The 17,050-nt window shown below is 37.1% G+C and overlaps 1 protein-coding gene and 1 long non-coding RNA gene across 4 annotated transcripts; one reads left to right on the top strand and one right to left on the bottom strand.

Annotated features, from left to right (window-relative positions):
* Nucleotides 1-4,713: 4,713 nt before the first annotated feature.
* On the top strand, nt 4,714-12,876 carry LOC104091274 (NAD-capped RNA hydrolase DXO1). 3 transcript variants are annotated; one of them, XM_009596565.4, is made up of 13 exons: nt 4,717-5,239; nt 7,128-7,363; nt 8,147-8,212; nt 8,309-8,387; nt 8,514-8,593; nt 8,684-8,707; nt 9,023-9,147; nt 9,969-10,185; nt 10,268-10,321; nt 10,596-10,642; nt 11,080-11,164; nt 12,172-12,235; nt 12,382-12,876. In XM_009596565.4, the coding sequence occupies exons 1-13, from the start codon at nt 4,834-4,836 to the stop codon at nt 12,483-12,485; spliced, it is 1,587 nt and encodes a 528-aa protein (XP_009594860.1). In that variant the 5' UTR covers nt 4,717-4,833; the 3' UTR covers nt 12,486-12,876. The 3 variants fall into 3 exon arrangements, 2 of the variants coding, with proteins under 2 accessions (XP_070038795.1, XP_009594860.1); XR_011410582.1 differs by lacking the exon at nt 12,382-12,876 and having other exon boundaries at nt 4,714-5,239; nt 10,268-10,379; XM_070182694.1 differs by lacking the exon at nt 10,268-10,321 and having other exon boundaries at nt 4,715-5,239.
* On the bottom strand, nt 7,716-8,139 carry LOC138896950 (uncharacterized). Its single transcript, XR_011410583.1, has 2 exons — nt 7,981-8,139; nt 7,716-7,942 (listed from the first exon to the last, which is right to left on the bottom strand). It is a non-coding gene; the product is annotated as an uncharacterized lncRNA (long non-coding RNA).
* Nucleotides 12,877-17,050: the final 4,174 nt, after the last annotated feature.

The following is a 17,050-nucleotide window of genomic DNA, read 5'->3' as shown; positions in this document are numbered from 1 at the left end:
CTACTTCTTCCCATAATTATCGACAATCTTTCGTTCTGTGTCCATGAGTGCCATGATATTTGCACATAAGGTTAGGATCCATTTGGGCTGGATCGGATTATAACGGTTGAGTCCATTTGGTATCTTTGATGTGTCCGATGGCGGACACAATAGCAGAGGCATCGATGCCGAAATTATACTCTGAGAGCCTTGATGCTTCTTTAGGCCCGATGGGTTTGTCGTTGTTTTTGCTAATGAGTCCTCGGTTGTTCTGTCCTCGGTCATTCCTTCTTTCATTTCTCATAGGGTTTCGCCCGGACCCACTGCTTCTTCGGTCCCTATTATATGGTTGATATTGATCCCGGTTTGATCTAGGTTCCTGATCGATGTCTCTCTTGACTCGGTCGGTGATTCTGATGGGGTGTATGGATCCGGAAGGGGTACCGATTTGGTCATCCTTGACCCTTATTTTTGATTGATACCGGTTATGGATGTCGGTCCAAGTGATGGCTGGATATTCTACCAAGTTCTGTTTCAACTGTTGCGAAGTTAATGAGCTTCGAATGTTGAGTCCTTGGGTGAAAGCCTGAACGGCCCAATCATCCGTGACCGGGGGAAAATCCAGCTGTTCCATATGGAATCGAGAAACGAAACTCTCTAAGCATCTCGTTATCCCTCTGCTTTACTTTGAAAAGGTTTGACTTCCTGGTCTTGATCTTTATAGCACCGACGTGTGCTTTTACCAAGGAATCTGCAAGCATAACAAACGAGTCAACAGAATTAGGAGGAAGGTTGTGGTACCATATTATAGCTCCCTTTGACACGGTCTCTCCGAATTATTTAGACAAACTCGATCTCATCATTTTCCAAGACGTTCCCTTTGATGGCACATGTATAAGAGGTTACATGCTCATTTGGGTCGGTCGTTCTGTTGTACTTAGAGATTTCGGGCATACGAAACGTTTTGGGGATCGACTTCAAAGCCGCATTCGGGGGAAAAGACCTTTGAATAAATTTTTTGGAATCCAGGCCCTTCAATATCGGGGGTGCTCCTGGGATTTGGTAGACCCTAAAATTGTAGGTTTCTATCTTTTTATCATTGGTTTTAATTTTCTTTTCCCCTGTTTCTATCTGTTTCGTCAATTCTTCGAGCAATTTCCGTATTTCAGGGGTTAGTCCCCGATTCACTCTCTCTCATTTTTTTTCGAGATTGGTTCGTTTCTACGGATGGCTTCCCGGGGGAGCTCGGGTTCATTCCTGCTCAGTGTTCGACCTTGGTTATGCAATTGAGATGTCGCCATCTGTTGAGCCTGTAGCATTTCGAAGATCATACGCAAGTTGATCCCATCATTTTCGCCGTCGTGAGTGTTTTGGGCAATCAAATGCGCTTCCCTGCGCACGCTATTTTCGGGGTCGGTGGGTTGGTTTGTGTCGATGGCCATATGCGAACATGCGTCGATGGGAACCACCACGAGGATCCTACCAAGATCGACTGGTGTTGCCTCGTTATCGAGTGATGCATTATTGTTCCTGGCGTGGTGGCCAGATTCTGTGTCTATGTTTAGAGGGACAGACTGTGGGTTTGACATTTCGATCCTGACTTGAAATCAGAAACACTTCAAAGAACAAGTGTAAAATGGGGTGTGTTATGATGATTAGTATCAAATTGCCGCTATTATCCTTAGCCCCACGGTGGGCGCCAAACTGTTTTCCCTCAAAATTAGATAACAATTGAATTATTTAGTGGTTTAAAGGATATGCAGATTAACATACAGAGCGATAGATTAGATTTCAATTGAAATAAATAACGATAAATTAACTGCAATTCACGTGAATTGGATGATTTCAGCTTAGGAAAGCTAGCCGCCCTTGAGTTGAATGCACTTTTATTGACACAAAGATACCAAATAGTAAGAACTTAGAGAATGTATTGCTTATGAGTGTATGCTACAATGTATTCATGAATTGTGAGGCCCCATGTATATATTAGAGGAACCTACTTTTTAGGTATTATACTATTATTTCATAAAAGGTAAAAATGTCCTTGATTTGTTGACTGTTGGTTCTTTTTTGGTATATTTCGTGATTTCTGCCGTAATGTCCGGTTAATTGCGGGAATTTCGAATAAGCTGTCAATATATTCCTTGAGACCGTTATAACCGGGACCGGTTATGACTTCGGTAAACTCGAGAGCAAATCTGGTGGTGTCGATGACTAATTTTAGCAATGTTTTAGGTCCGATCTTAATTACCATATTTCGATCTTGGCTGATTGTATTGGACGTAAGATAGAACTTCAAGCTCGACTTTTACCCGATTACGAATATTTCGACTTTGGCGGAGGTTATTGGAACATACGCATGACAAGTTGGCCTAAGCAGAAAAGAAAAATATAAGGACGAGGGACAACACTACCGTTCTCTCAAAAGAGAAATACTACATGTTTGACGTTTTGGCAGCCTCGGCGATTTTCTAAAAGGCCCACAGTTAGGTAATGAGTTCCAAAGTCAAGATTTAAAGGGCCCACGACACTCTAACATAGTGTTTGACCATAGATTCTTAAATTTGTTCTGAAAAATTCGATTTAGATGAAGTTTGGTTTGAAAATGAAAATGTGTTTGGACATTAGTTTTTAAAATATATTTTTCAAATTTATTTTGGAAAACATGAAACATGACTTATACCCACAAGTTCTAAAAACTATCACAAATACTCAACAATACCATTATCAATAACATTCATTATATTATCGCAAACCATAATCCTGAACATAAATAAATTTGATACAAAATTATCATTTTTATAATGAATAATGAACTACATGATATACTATCAGATGACCGGGAAGATAAAGCAACATTGTTACAAAATAATAAATGGCGGGCTCTTTTATAAAATACAAAAGTTTGGGGCAATTTTTAAAAAATATAATAGTGATATTTTGGCTCAAAATCAGCTATTGAGCTGGTTTTGAAATTTGGGATTTTGCCAAAATATAGACAAAATCTATGACCAAACATGTATTTGTCAAATAATATCCAAATTTATTTTGGCAAAATCTATGGCCAACGGGTCATAAGTGGTGGGGTTTGATAGACAAGACACGTGATCCCAAAACACACACGGTTTTTCATTTTGCTGGTGAAAATAAAGCATATGCAAATTTAGTTCGCCCCTGCGACTAGCTATATATATATATGAATATAAGCCAGAGAAGAAGAGAGATTAAAAAACTTAAAAAGAATGGAATTTGATCTCAGGTACTTGATCTTGATTTTAGTTAACATTCTCAAGTCCATATTCATTGCTTCATCACCTTCTGATCATTGGGATCCTTTCCATATATTTTGCTATCCCTATCCTAGTTTCATGACATTCATTGTTAGGCTCTTCTTCCTTTTTTTATTTTCCTTCATTTTCTCTATCACTTCTATAACAATTCATCATCATCCAATGACAATACGCATAAGTTCAGGATATTTCTCCAACTCCTTGAATATCTTATCTCTAGCTTCACTTCTACTACCCCAAGTGTTATATTGGTATACTTTCTTCATTATCATTACACTTTCTTCTTGGATTTATTCCAATACCTGGACTAGTTTTCGGCAATGGTTTCTACGCATTTTCTCTACAATTCCAGCATTTAGCATTTTCGTCACTGCAGAGTTTGACAACAATAATATGAACCAGCAGCCCCAAACTCAAACAACTTATCTACTGCGGCCTCCAGTCTAATTAAGCGCTGCTGAAGATTTATTATAGCATGTGTTTGTTTCCACATATATAAGTTTTGTATACCTGTACTCAACTATATACATAAATGGATATGTTATCAGGTTTGTCACATAGATTCATTTGGAGCATTAACCATTTTTTGGCCGATGCTGTTGTCTTGTGGGAAGCAACCTTGGCGTAATCGGTAAAGTTATTGTCATGTGAGTAGGATGTCACGGGTTCGAGTCGTGAAAACAAATTCTTGCAGAAGTGTACAATAAACCCTTACGGTTCGGTCCTTCCTCGGATCCCGCGCATAGCGGAAGCGTAGTGTAGTGGGGTGATGTTGAAGTCAGTTGTCAGTTGTTGTTATTCAAATTTGTGATAAGTCACTTGTTATTTAATTATTTCATTTCTCTTCCTCGTTGTTTATTAGTAGTAAGTATTTTTCTTCGTGTAGAAAGAAAAAGATATGTGAATTCGGAACTCCAACAGCACGTCAGTATCATTATACAAAAAAAGAATCTCTACGCAAATAGTCAATTAGATTCACTATTTACTTTTTAAATCCGTATACATAATTATGTACATATTATATATGAATAATATATATACCATACGTATGCTATTTTGGTTAATTCTTCAGAAAAAATCATATCACTCGTGAAAAATCAAAAGGGATTGTTACACAAATAACCGGCCAGATTCAATGTTTATCTTTTCTGGCCGATATACATAGATTATATATTAATCATACATAGTTATACATATATTATACATGAATTATACTTATATTATACATCCGTCTGCTGTTTTTAATTTAAGAGATTAGGTGGACAGCTATTCGGGTTAATTTATAGTTCTGTCTGCTCTAACCAAAATGGCCCAACATATAATTCTGATTGGGCCCAAAAGTTATTGGGCTTAAGCCTAAACTTGTCAAAGCCCAAAAATGGTTTTCCCACACAATGACTTGTGACTCAAAACACTATACTCCATTTACAAACTTTGCACTATACCCCCAAAATATATTAAACAAACACCCAAAAGATCCACAAGAACAAATTTGATACGCAAACATACGCCTGAGATCAAATAAAAAAGATACTCACCTACTAGTCCGGCTATACCCTCACCAATGCCCATGAATTTGAAACGCTTATTTGGAGAAGACGAAGATGAAGAAGAAGAAGAAGAAAATTATTCAAACCAACAACAAGAAGGAGAAGAGAATCAACATCATAAATCATCACCGTCATCACCATCATCATCATCATCGTCATCAGCCGCCGCGTCATCATCATCGTCATCTTCATCGGGTTCATCATCATCAAATAGGAGTAGAAGTAGTAGTGGCGGCAGTGGTAGTGGAAGTGGCAGTGGAAAAGAAGATGATGATAATGGGGAAGTAATTTCTCATAATAATAATAATAGTAGTAGTGGGTATTTTCAAGAAGAAGAGGATGATGATGATAAGGATCTTTTTGGGTCTGATAATGAAGATTATGTTAAAACTCTTTCTAAGAGTCCTTTCCCTGTTCCTGGTAATTTCTTACTTACTATTCTTGTTTTTTTTTTCTTTGAACATTTTGCTGTTAGGTTTTGGAGCTGGGGAAATGTTAAATTGGGTTTTATAGTTGGTTTGATATACGGGTTTTAAATTTTGAAGTGTTTTTGAGGGTTAAAGTTTGCAACTTTTCAGCTCAGTTGGTTATATTGGACAGTTAATTCTAGGATTTGAGCTCCTTTTGGGACATTTTGAATTGGGTTTTTAGTTGGTGTGATAGATGAGTTTATCTTTTTAAGTGTTTTCGAGGGTTAAAGTTTGGAACTTTTCAGGTTTTTGACTCAGTTGGTTTTGTTTGAACACTTTATTTCTAGGATTGGAGCTCCTTCTGGGCCATTTTGTATTGGGTTTTGGTTGGTTTAAGAGATGGGTTTATATTTTGAAATGTCTTTGAGGGTTAAATATTGAAACTTTGCAGGTTTTGATTCTGTTAGATTGATTTGAACACTTTGCTTCTAGGATTTATTAAGCTGACTTTTGGACATTTAAACTTGCTTTTTGTTTGCTCCAAGTGATGGGGTACATTTTATATGTTTCTAAACGTCTAATTTTGGAACTTTTGAGGACTTTAATTCTGTGAGTCTGATTTCTTCTGACTTGGAAAATTTTATGAAAAAAATAAATAAATTCTTTGACTTGGAAAATACTCAATGTTTAGTTTCTTTCCAAGATTGTATACTGGGTGTCTTCTGCAGTGTATAGGATGATGGAGTTCTACATTTTTCGTTTTTGGTATGCTACTATTTGGCTGTTTGTGCGGGTGTTTTAAGTGCATTCTTGTATTAGCACTTCTAATTACCTTTTAGGATATGAAGCTTAAGGGAAATGATTAATTGTAATCTGCTTGTGCAACCCAAATAGATAATCTTTCTGAAGAGTCATTCTTCCCGGTTTTAGTTTTGCATTTCCTTATGGATTGGTTATCGATGCTGACACCTGAGTACTTCTCCTTCTTGTTCTCCTGAACCTTTTTCACGAAGAAGCAGACAGGGAGGCAATGGTCTTTTTTCTTAACCCTCCCATTTGTTCATTGAGCGGAAGAGAAAGATGGGGTTTTCAGCCCATGCTTTTCAATCCATGAATTGCAATTGTAGAAGAGATAAGCCTTAAGCTGATTCATTTGCATTTGAAATAATTTAGTTTTTGTTGATGAAACTGATTACTCTCATTGCATAATCCCAACTCCGAAACAGTTGAACCCAACCAAATAGACTCCAAAGAAAATGTAATTACTACCATTGTTGCTGCCGAGCATCTTTTGTTGCTGTTCTTCTGATTGATATGTGGTACTGTAGTAGCTTGTTAATGCTCTTATTTTAGTGATAGGTATCATCTGATGAGTCTTTTGGAAGTGATCTGCATTTCATTGACTTGGCATTTAACTTGAAGTTCTTCATTTTGGAATCTCACGGAGATAACTCAATCTGTTTTTTTTAAGAGAATTGGCATAGTGAGCTATCAAAGGGTTGTGGATGTTCACGATTCTAAGTAGAAAATGTCTGCTAAAATACTCTAAATTACTCAAATTGCTAACATGATTCATGTTTGCTGTTTTTATGAGAGATCTAAATCAGAAGTATACAGAATTCAAAGAGGGTCAAGATAGCCTTGATTTTACTGCTTCCTGAAAAGTATGCTTAACGTCCATATATAACTTTACACTCATGGAGATGTGACCATGTTGGCACTCTGATGAATAGCTAAATGCATTTGAATAATTAGTGTTTGGTTTTGAATTGTGAAAGAAGAATGCAAAGCTTAACACCATTTTAAGCTTAATTAACATTCGTTTCAATTGCCACTGTTTAGTTAAATATTATCGGGTCGATTGTTGTTTAAGCTCCTCTTCTCATTCTCTTTTGCAGTTTTACCCCCTATACGTAACACTAACCACCACACAAGAGGAGGCTTTGGCCGGGGTCGATGGCAAAACGATAGAGGAGCTGGCATCCTTCCGCGACCTGGACCTTATCCCCCAAGGCAGAATTATGGTTATGGTCCCAAGTTTTTCAACGGCCATCGTGATGAACGCTTTGTCTCTGAATTAAAGTTTGCAAAGAGTGAAGAAACATTAGCAAGAAAATGTATAGCATTTCAAGAGGTAAGTTCTTTCCCTGTTTTTTCATCTTTCCTCCTTTTTGATGTCAAACTACCTAGTTAAGCTCAACGGATGTTTGCCAAGCCGGTTTTAGGGGTACCTGGGCTGATCGAATGCACAGCCTTAACTTCAAGTTATGCCTTTGTTAGTGTGCTGGGGTTTCACTGCTGTTCCAAGTGGGTTCCTCCATTGTGTTTAAACAACAATTACACCTCAATCTTAAATTAGTTGGGTGGACTACATGAGTCTTCCATATCTTTTCCGCTTATTTGTACTCCATTCGAATACTAAGTGGTTTTCAGACAAATTAGGGATTCTATAGTGTGCTACATGTTCATTCATTCTCTACACAATGTTATATCTTTTTTTTCTAAAGCGTAATTATCTAATATTTTTAATAATTCGCTACTGTAGGGGCTCAGCTCGGCCCCCTTGTCATCGAACACTACATTCTCCCCAAAATCTTTGCTTGTTCTTTATCATATGGATGAACTGGGGAATGGTTGGAGCAGAGATGGATTGTGGCTTTGTATGATCGCCCGCCCTTTTCTTTCCCTCTTCCATATCCTTTACAATTAATACCTTCTTGGTACCTTGCTTTATTAAAAAGAGAAAAAGACTTTCTTGGTGCCTTGATACTTTACCACTCAGTGCGTGTGAGAGACTGAAAGAGAGATTGATTCCTTTTATGTTGGTGTAGAGGGAAGGGAAGGTGGGAAATATTGTGCCTCTTTGCTGCTTGCATATTTTCTTCTAATTTACTGTAATCTATTTTTGGGATAATAGCCATGTGAACTCGCGTGCTTCAGTCGAGTTGAAGGTGGAGAAGTCTACTTTGATGACCGCAGTTTGGTAACTATTGTCTTTCCTTTTACTTTTCATTGATATTTCAGTATAACAAACCCCAGAATGACCATTCACAATAGCACATCCCTTTTGTATTATCAGAGGTTATTCAAGCGTCTAATTACTGAAGATGTTGGAGCAGACCTGAATGAAGGTTTTGACACTTTTGTTGAGAAGAAAGGTATATTCTTGAGGGATGAAAGTAGAGAATATGAAACTTCCAGATGATTGATGCTTAGGCTCATAGTTTCTTGTGTTTTCTATCTGCACCTGTGTATATTATCTGACAGATATGTCTCTTTGGAAGATTTGGGTTCTCAAGGTTTTGGTGACTTACTGGCCAGTATCAGGAATAAAAATATACCGCTTGATAGAATGCATTTTGTGGTAAGGATTTGTCGTCTTTTCAAGTTATCTGAACTCCATGTGCTTGGCAGTTGATTTAACGGATTGCTTTTTCCTTTTCCCTTGTGACAGACTTATCGCAACAACCTCAACAAGGTAACGTTGAATCTCCTCTGACTAATGCTTCAATAATGCAGAATGACCAGTTTCAGAGTATCAAATGTTGATTACAGAGAAGATCATTAATCTGCAATATTTTTGGTTCACCAGTTCAAAACAGGAGACCCTTGATTTGATATATTAATAGTTCATTTTGTCAGCAATAACTGCTTTTTGAACTGACACAAACTAATATGCATTTGTATGCACTCTTCATCTGGTATCCTTGGTAAACAGATCCAGATATAATTGTTCAGTTCCCATGATACTGAGTCTGTTAACACGTGTCTCGGGTATCCTGTTTGTCTGCAGATAATGGCTACTGCTTATCTCAGGCATGAACCTTGGGAAATGGGAGTGCACAAAAGAAAAGGGGTTGTTTATCTTGACGTACATAAACTGCCAGAAAGGCCAAAGAGTGAGCTGGATCGGAGAAGGTTCTTGCGTGCTTCCAAATTCTTGCTTTTAAGAAAAAAATTGCATGTTTTTTGTGGACAATGCGAACCGTCCTAGAAGGTTTATAACTTTCAGTTGTTGAGTTCAGATTTTATAGTTACTTTCCAGCCAAAAAAAAAAATTTAGAAGCTCACCATACAAAAGAGCTGCTGATTTCCATTTTCCTGGATTAGCAATGGAGTTTGAATGCAGTTTCTCTCCTTTTCTCCACCTTTCCATTTTCCTTTTCCTACTTTGGGGAACCAGACCCTGGTGTTTGTTTTTGGTGGTGGCGGGGGGTGGGGGGATCCCTTGTGCATAAGTTATACACTTTGTTTCACTTGGCTCTATTATAATTAATATTTGGGCGACAGAAACTTATTAACTACAATGTCATTGGAGTATCAGCACTACATGTAATTTATAAACCAGTTGTATTGTTTTCACGATGAAGATGTCTATTAGAGTAATTATTCCTTTTCTATTTGTTTTCATTCTTCGAAAATAAATTAGTACAAGGGGCAATGATAAGATATCAAATAATTCTAGTTGGTCACAAACTATGTTGTGATCAAAATATCCCCACATATCTTAAAATTTTTGACAACATAAAAGTAGTCTCTTTTTTCTTTTTAATAGTCAATACTACTACATCAGTTTTATTTAAAAAGTATCAGTTATACTTATTAGAAATATTAATTTTTGTAGTAGTAACAAAGTTGATTAGTGTAAATTTGTTAATCATTAGAGACAACTGAATATGCTTTGCTTGCTTGTCTTTCTTCTTGTTTGAAAATGCTTCTTTTTCACCCTTTAATCTTAGGTGTTACTGGGGATATTGTTTCGAGAGCCTTGCAACAGAAGATCCAGCACGCTCTGATGGAGAAGGGATACACCATGTTGATGCCAATGTTGAATACTGTGCTGTAGTTAAGACCAAATTAGGGGCACATCGTATTTTAATGGGGGCTGAAATGGACTGTTGTGATTCAACTGATGATGGGAGGAGGTTTTATGTGGAATTGAAGACTAGTCGCGAGGTATGCCTGCCTATTGGGTTCTCTTCCCCTTCTCCATTCTTTCTGATTTTTCACTTATACACCTCATTTCTGCTATTTACAGCTGGATTATCATACTGAGGAAAGATACGAGAGGGAGAAATTGCTCAAGTTTTGGGTATTGACAATGGAAACACATTCCATGCTCTATGCAGATTCTTCCATGCTTCTTATGTGTATTATTTCTTTGTGTTTGAAATACCAAACTTATAATGCATTAACACAAGGTTAAGTTTTGCTATGTTGCAAGCTCTATCCCAAGTGAAAACTAAATAATGAAATACCTAAATTTAACTTTCAACTTTGTTTATCAACTGTTTCTAGATTGTCCTTTGTTTGAAGCTTTCAAATAGTATATTACTTTCACTTATGTCTATTCTCTTTTGTTGCAGATCCAGTCATTTCTTGCTGGTGTACCTTATATTGTTGTTGGTTTTAGGTAAATTTACGTGCTGTACTCTTCCATCTGTGCTTTTCCTTTTCCTTTCTAAAGGCTCGGGGGACAGATCTTGCCATGGTTTCTTCTCTTTCATCTCTCCATTAATGTTCAACAGTAATGAGAATGTTGTTGAAAACATTAAAAGATCTTTCTTTGTACTTAGGTATAAACAGAGGACCGTGGTAAATTTGATATATGCCAGTGGATGACTAGTTTGAGTCATATAGATGTCTTGTACATATCTCTGGCACCATCTTGGTATTTAGTAATAAAACATGTAACCTATATAAAAAAAAAAGAAATGCTCAGTAATCTTCACAAGATTTCAGTTGTGTTCTTTCAGTGACTGATCATGACCCAAGTCAAATTTGTTCAGTTATTTTTTGACAAGTGATCCAAGGTTAACTTTATGAATCTGTAATTGATTTATACTGTAGGGATGATGCTGGTCGTCTTGTCCGCACGGAAAGATTGAGAACTAAAGATATCACTCACAGAGTAAAAATGAAAAATTATTGGCAGGTAATTAATCTCTTTGTTCTGAGATATGCATAAATGCCTATACTTCTGTCTGATAGATTGAGTGAGTTAAAAAGGCATTTATTTCTTGTTTTTAGATTTGTTTTCTTGTTTCAGTCTTTTTGGTGGGTTATGTTTCCTTTCTTTTGCTTTTTTTTTTTTGGGGGGGGGGGGGGGGTCGCGAGGGTGAATTAGATTTTGCTCCTCATTTTCATATGAATGTTCAACATAGTGAGTTTGAAAGAATTTGAACATCCAACCTAAAACCTTAAGGTAGTGGATAGAGGTGTACAAGACCTTTATAAAGGAAGCCCTTACACAAAATCATGTGGGAGAACTGTATAGCTCAACAGCCTCCGGCATGTATAACATGGTTTGGGGTTCAACTCAAACTTTAATATCCGAGTTACAAGTGTGGGAATAAGCTTGCCAAGAGTTGGCTCTGAAAGTACCTAAGCATTAGCATCCAACTTAGAAATTCAAAGATAATGGGTGAAACAACCCAAGACCTTTATAGCTCAATAGTGAAATTTAATAGCGGTTTTCTGCATAACATTATGCTTCAGTTAGTTGACAATATTGAAGGTCATCCACCAGTAGCCTAGTTATTGACATTGCATACTTCAATCGGGGATCATAGGATTTTCCCATTGGCCTTCTCCGCCCCTTTTCCGCTGCCAAGGGCAGTTCCCGTCTTGTTTTTCTTATCGATCTACTCCTAAGGAAAAAACAAAAAGAGAAGTTTAAAAAAAAAAGAGAAAAAATAGTGACCTGTTTTCTGCACCTAGCTTTCATAGGAATTGGAGCACTACCTGCTCCGTAATGGAAACCAAGCAGTTTCTTATCAATTTGCACTGGGTAAAAAAAATTCTCTTGTTGCTTATGAGCCTTACACATGAAAGACATTGTGAGAAGTCTTTTATCGCTTTGGTTTCTCTTAAGTTTTCCTAGTGTTGTCAAGTTAGCAATTAGGTTCCAGTGCTCATGTCTCTTGGCTGTTGCTGTGGTAGGGTGGAGTGTGCTTAGCATTTGCAGATGAAGTATTATGCTGGCTCTACGGGACAGTTAAAGAAAGTAAGAACACTAGTAAAAGCTTTTGTTAAGTGTACTTTTTCTTTTACTTGTTCGGAATATAGTTTGATTACTTGGAGGAAAGAAACAAGAAATTTGAAATGCTTTCAAAGCTCTGATTGTTTATTTACAATGTTGTGAATCTTCAGATGAAGACTACATATTGCAGTTTGCTCCACCTTCTGCGCGTTTGGAGCTTCTTCAAGCTCAGTCCTGCCCTGATGCAATAACGGACCATGTTCAACAGTTATAGTACCTATTTTGGATGATCAAATTCTTCATAAATGGTTTTGAGGTGGTAACAAATCTATAACGTAGGGCTGTTCGCTGAAGAGTAAGGACGTTCCCCCTTTCGTTTGCGGAATTTTTGTATCAACTGTAATCAGTTGTAAGGTTTTTTAGATGCAAGAACATTCACCTTCGTTACAGTTGTTTACATTGAGCGTTATCCAAGTTAAATTGTAAGGGGCAGCGGAATCCTCCTTTCCAGTTCTCCAAAACTGGGAACAGTGTAAAAGTTAACCGAAATGGCTACAAAAATTGGAATTCTCAATTTTGTTCTTTGAACTGTGTATTTCTTGTCTTGGGAGTTCTCTCATTTGTACTTCCAATGGGAATTCAATGATGAAGTTAGATCGTTGTCAGTTTTGGTTTTGAGAATGCTGCAGCGTAAATACATAAAATGCAATTTGCGTTGACACCTCTCTTTGGTCAAGAAACTTATTTGTCTTTTTTCTCCTTTTTTTTGCCTTTTCTCTAATAGTAACATAAGAAAATCTAATTTTTGTTATGAAAATAATTATATTGTGGATGTTCATTTATTACTCCGCTATAGATAATCTTCCTGAAGAAGATTATCCATTTAGTACTCTGTTGAAGTTTATCTACAAGCAGCTGATGCAGGCAGGTTGCAAGCAGCTCAATGAAATGATTTGCAGCAGCTTCTTATTAAACAGGCAGGTTGCAAGCAGCTCATGCAGACAGCTTACAAGCAGCTAAAGAAAAGCCTTGCAGCTGCTTCCTGAAAAGCCTCGCAGCTGCTTCCTTTCTTCTATAAATAGAGGAGTTTTCAGTTCATTATGTACATGAATTTGAAGTTGAATAATATATCAGTTTCTCTCTATACTTGTCTTTACTTTACAGTCTTTATTTTATAACACGTTATCAGCACGAGACTCTGCCATCTCGAGCAAATACTTTGAAAGTATCAGAGGTACGAACTTTCTTTTTCTAAATAATGTCAAATCTTTCTAAACTTGAGTTTGTAGCCCTGGATATATCGGGCAAAAGCTACATGTCTTGGGTGCTTGATGCCGAAATTCATCTTGATGCGATGGGTCTGGCAGACACCATCAAAGATAAAAATCAGACATCAAACCAAGACCGTGCCAAATCAATGATATTCCTACGTCATCACCTTGATGAGGGCCTGAAAATGGAATATCTTACTATTAAAGATCCAGTCATACTGTGGAGCAATTTGAAAGATAGATATGACCACCTGAAGATGGTCGTTCTTCCACAGGCACGTTATGATTGGACTCATCTAAGGCTACAAGATTTTAAATCTATCAGTGAGTATAATTCTGCTATGTTCAGAATTATTTTCCAATTGAAACTATGTGGTGATAATATTACTGATCATGATATGTTGGAGAAAACTTTCACCACTTTTCATGCCTCGAATATGCTCCTGCAGCAGCAATATCGAGAGATGGGATTCAAAAAGTATTCTGAACTTATCTCACATCTTCTTGTAGCCGAGCAACATAATGAGCTATTAATGAAAAACCATGAAAGCCGACCTACTGGTTCTTGTCCATTCCCAAAAGTGAATGAGACGAACTTCCACCAAGCTAAACGTGAAAGAGGACGTGGCCCCAGTCATGGTCATGGCCGTGGTCGGGGAGAAAACTCTAATCGTGGTAATAATAATGCACCAAAGAACCCTCCTCACCACCAGCAGTGGAAAAGGAAGGAACAAAAGCATGAAGCGGTGCAAGCAGCAAAGCCAGAAAATGCATGCTATAGATGTGGAGGAAAAGGGCACTGGTCACGTACATGTCGTACGCCAAAGCACCTGGTTGAGCTATATCAAGCTTCCCTGAAGAAGACAGAGAAAAATGCTGAAGCAAATTTTATTTCTGAAGATAATTTAGACTTCATGCATTTGGATATAGCTGATTACTTTGCACTCCCAGAAGGAGAAACAAGTCATGTGATCGATAGTGAATCTGTAGAGATGTAAATATTTTAATTTCTGTTATTTGTAGTAGATAGTATAGTTATGTAATTGTTGTACATAAATAAAAGTTATAATGTTTACTATCATATTTATTTTGTTTATGTCATTTTGAAGAATATGGATAATCCTCAAATTATGTTTGGATCAAAGACCAATCATGAAGATATTTGTGTAGTTGATAGCGGAACAACTCATGCCATATTCAAAGATCAGAAATACTTTTCTTATTTGCATAAGGAAAAAGCAAATGTTTCTACAATTTCTGGTAATATAAGTTTGATTGAAGGCTCCGGAAGAACTATTGTATTTCTGTCAAAGGAAACAAAACTTATTATCGACAATGCATTATACTCCTCCAAGTCCCGAAGAAACTTGTTGAGTTTTATAGATATCCGCCGAAATGGGTATCATGTTGAGACAATAGATGAAATGAATGTGGAATATCTTTGTATTACAAAGAATATTTCTGGCCAGAAATGCATTGTAGAAAAGTTACCAACTTAATCTTCTGGCTTATATTATTCAAAGATTAGTAAAGTTGAATCATACTCTATCGTAAACCAGAAGTTTACTGATTCAAATACTTTTGTGCTTTGGCATGGCCGTTTGGGCCATCCTGGGTCAATAGTGATGAGACGAATTACTGAAAATTTGAGTGGGCATCCATTAAAGAACCTGAAGATTCTTACAAATAATGAATTTTCTTGTGATGCTTGTTATCAAGGCAAAATGATCACTAGACCATCACCAATGAAGGTTGGCATTGAGTCCCCTACCTTCTTAGAACGTAGACATGGGGATATATGTGGACCTATTCACCCACCAAGTGGGTCGTTTAGATATTTTATGGTCCTAATAGATGCATCTTCAAGATGGTCTCATGTGTGCCTATTATCATCTCGCAACCTGGCGTTTGCAAAGTTATTAGCCCAAATAATTCGATTAAGGGCACAATTCCCAGATTATCTTATAAAGGCTATTCGCCTTGATAATGCTGGAGAATTCTCATCTCAAGCTTTTGATGATTACTGTCTATCAGTTGGGATAAAAGTTGAACATCCTGTAGCTTATGTTCATACTCAAAATGGCCTTGCAGAGTCATTCATTAAACAACTACAATTGATAGCAAGACCACTACTTATGAAAACAAAATTGCCCACTACTGTTTGGGGCCATGCTATCTTGCACGCAGCATCACTTATCTGTCTCAGACCAACACATTATAATAAATATTCTCCGTCACAATTAGTTTTTGGTCATGAACCAAATATTGCCCATCTACGAATTTTTGGATGTGTTGTATATGTGCCAGTAGCACCACCACAAAGCAGTAAGACGGGCCCCCAAAGAAGGTTAGGAATATATATTGGGTTTGAATCACCCTCTATTATTCGCTATCTTGAACCATTGACGAGAGATTTATTTACTGCTCGATTTGCAGATTGTCGATTTGATGAAACAAATTTCCCACAATTAGGGGGAGAGAAAAAGGAAATCAAAAGAGAAATTATATGGAAAGTTTCATCATTATCTCACTTTGATCCACGTACCCCTATATGTAATCAGGAGGTCCAGAAGATCATCCATTTACAGAATATAGCAAATCAAATGCCAGACGCATTTACTGATTTGAAAAGGATAATTAAGTCACATATCCCTGCAGAGAATGTGCCTATCCGAATTGATGTCCCAGCAGGACCATCTATTAGCATGAGAGCTAATGAACCTAAAGCACGCCTGAAGCGTGGTAGGCCTATGGGTTCTAAGGATCGAAATCCTAGAAAAAGAAAATCGACAAATGATCAAAATGATATTATGAAAGGATCTCCTGAAAAGACCCAAGATCTGATTAGTTATGAGATTCCTGAAGAAATCAATAAACCCGAGGCTCAAGTGAGCGAGGAACTTTTAATAAGTTCTACTGGTGATGAGATTAATTTAAATCGATCTGAAATAGTGGTGGATAATATTTTTGCATATAATGTTGCACTTAACATTATGCAAGATAGTGAGGATTTTGAACCCCAATCTGTCGAAGAATGTCAACAAAGATCTGATTGGCCAAAATGGCAAGGGGCAATTCAATCAAAATTGAATGCACTTGCTAAAAGAGAGGTCTTTGGACCAGTAGTCCAAACACCTGCTGGTATAAAACCAGTTGGTCATAAATGGGTTTTTGTGCGAAAAAGGAATGAGCAAAATAAAGTTGAAAGATACAAGGCTCGCCTTGTCGCACAAGGATTCTCACAACGACCTGGAGTTGATTATGAAGAAACATATTCACCCATTATGGATGCCATAACATTTCGATATCTCATCAGTTTAGCCTTACGTGAAAGGCTTGAAATGCATATGATGGATGTGGTTACAGCTTATCTGTACGGGTCACTTGATAATGAAATTTACATGAAAATCCCTGAAGGATTTAAAATGCCTGAAGCATATTCAAAATCTCGGGAAATATACTCAATCAGATTACAAAGATCTTTGTACGGTTTAAAACAATCTGGGCGCATGTGGTATAATCGCCTCAGTGAATATTTGTTGAAAGAGGGTTACATAAATGATGTTAT

This window comes from Nicotiana tomentosiformis, chromosome 8, assembly GCF_000390325.3.
Source record: "Nicotiana tomentosiformis chromosome 8, ASM39032v3, whole genome shotgun sequence".
Classification (NCBI taxonomy): domain Eukaryota; kingdom Viridiplantae; phylum Streptophyta; class Magnoliopsida; order Solanales; family Solanaceae; genus Nicotiana; species Nicotiana tomentosiformis.
This window is presented reverse-complemented; position numbering and strand designations above follow the sequence as displayed.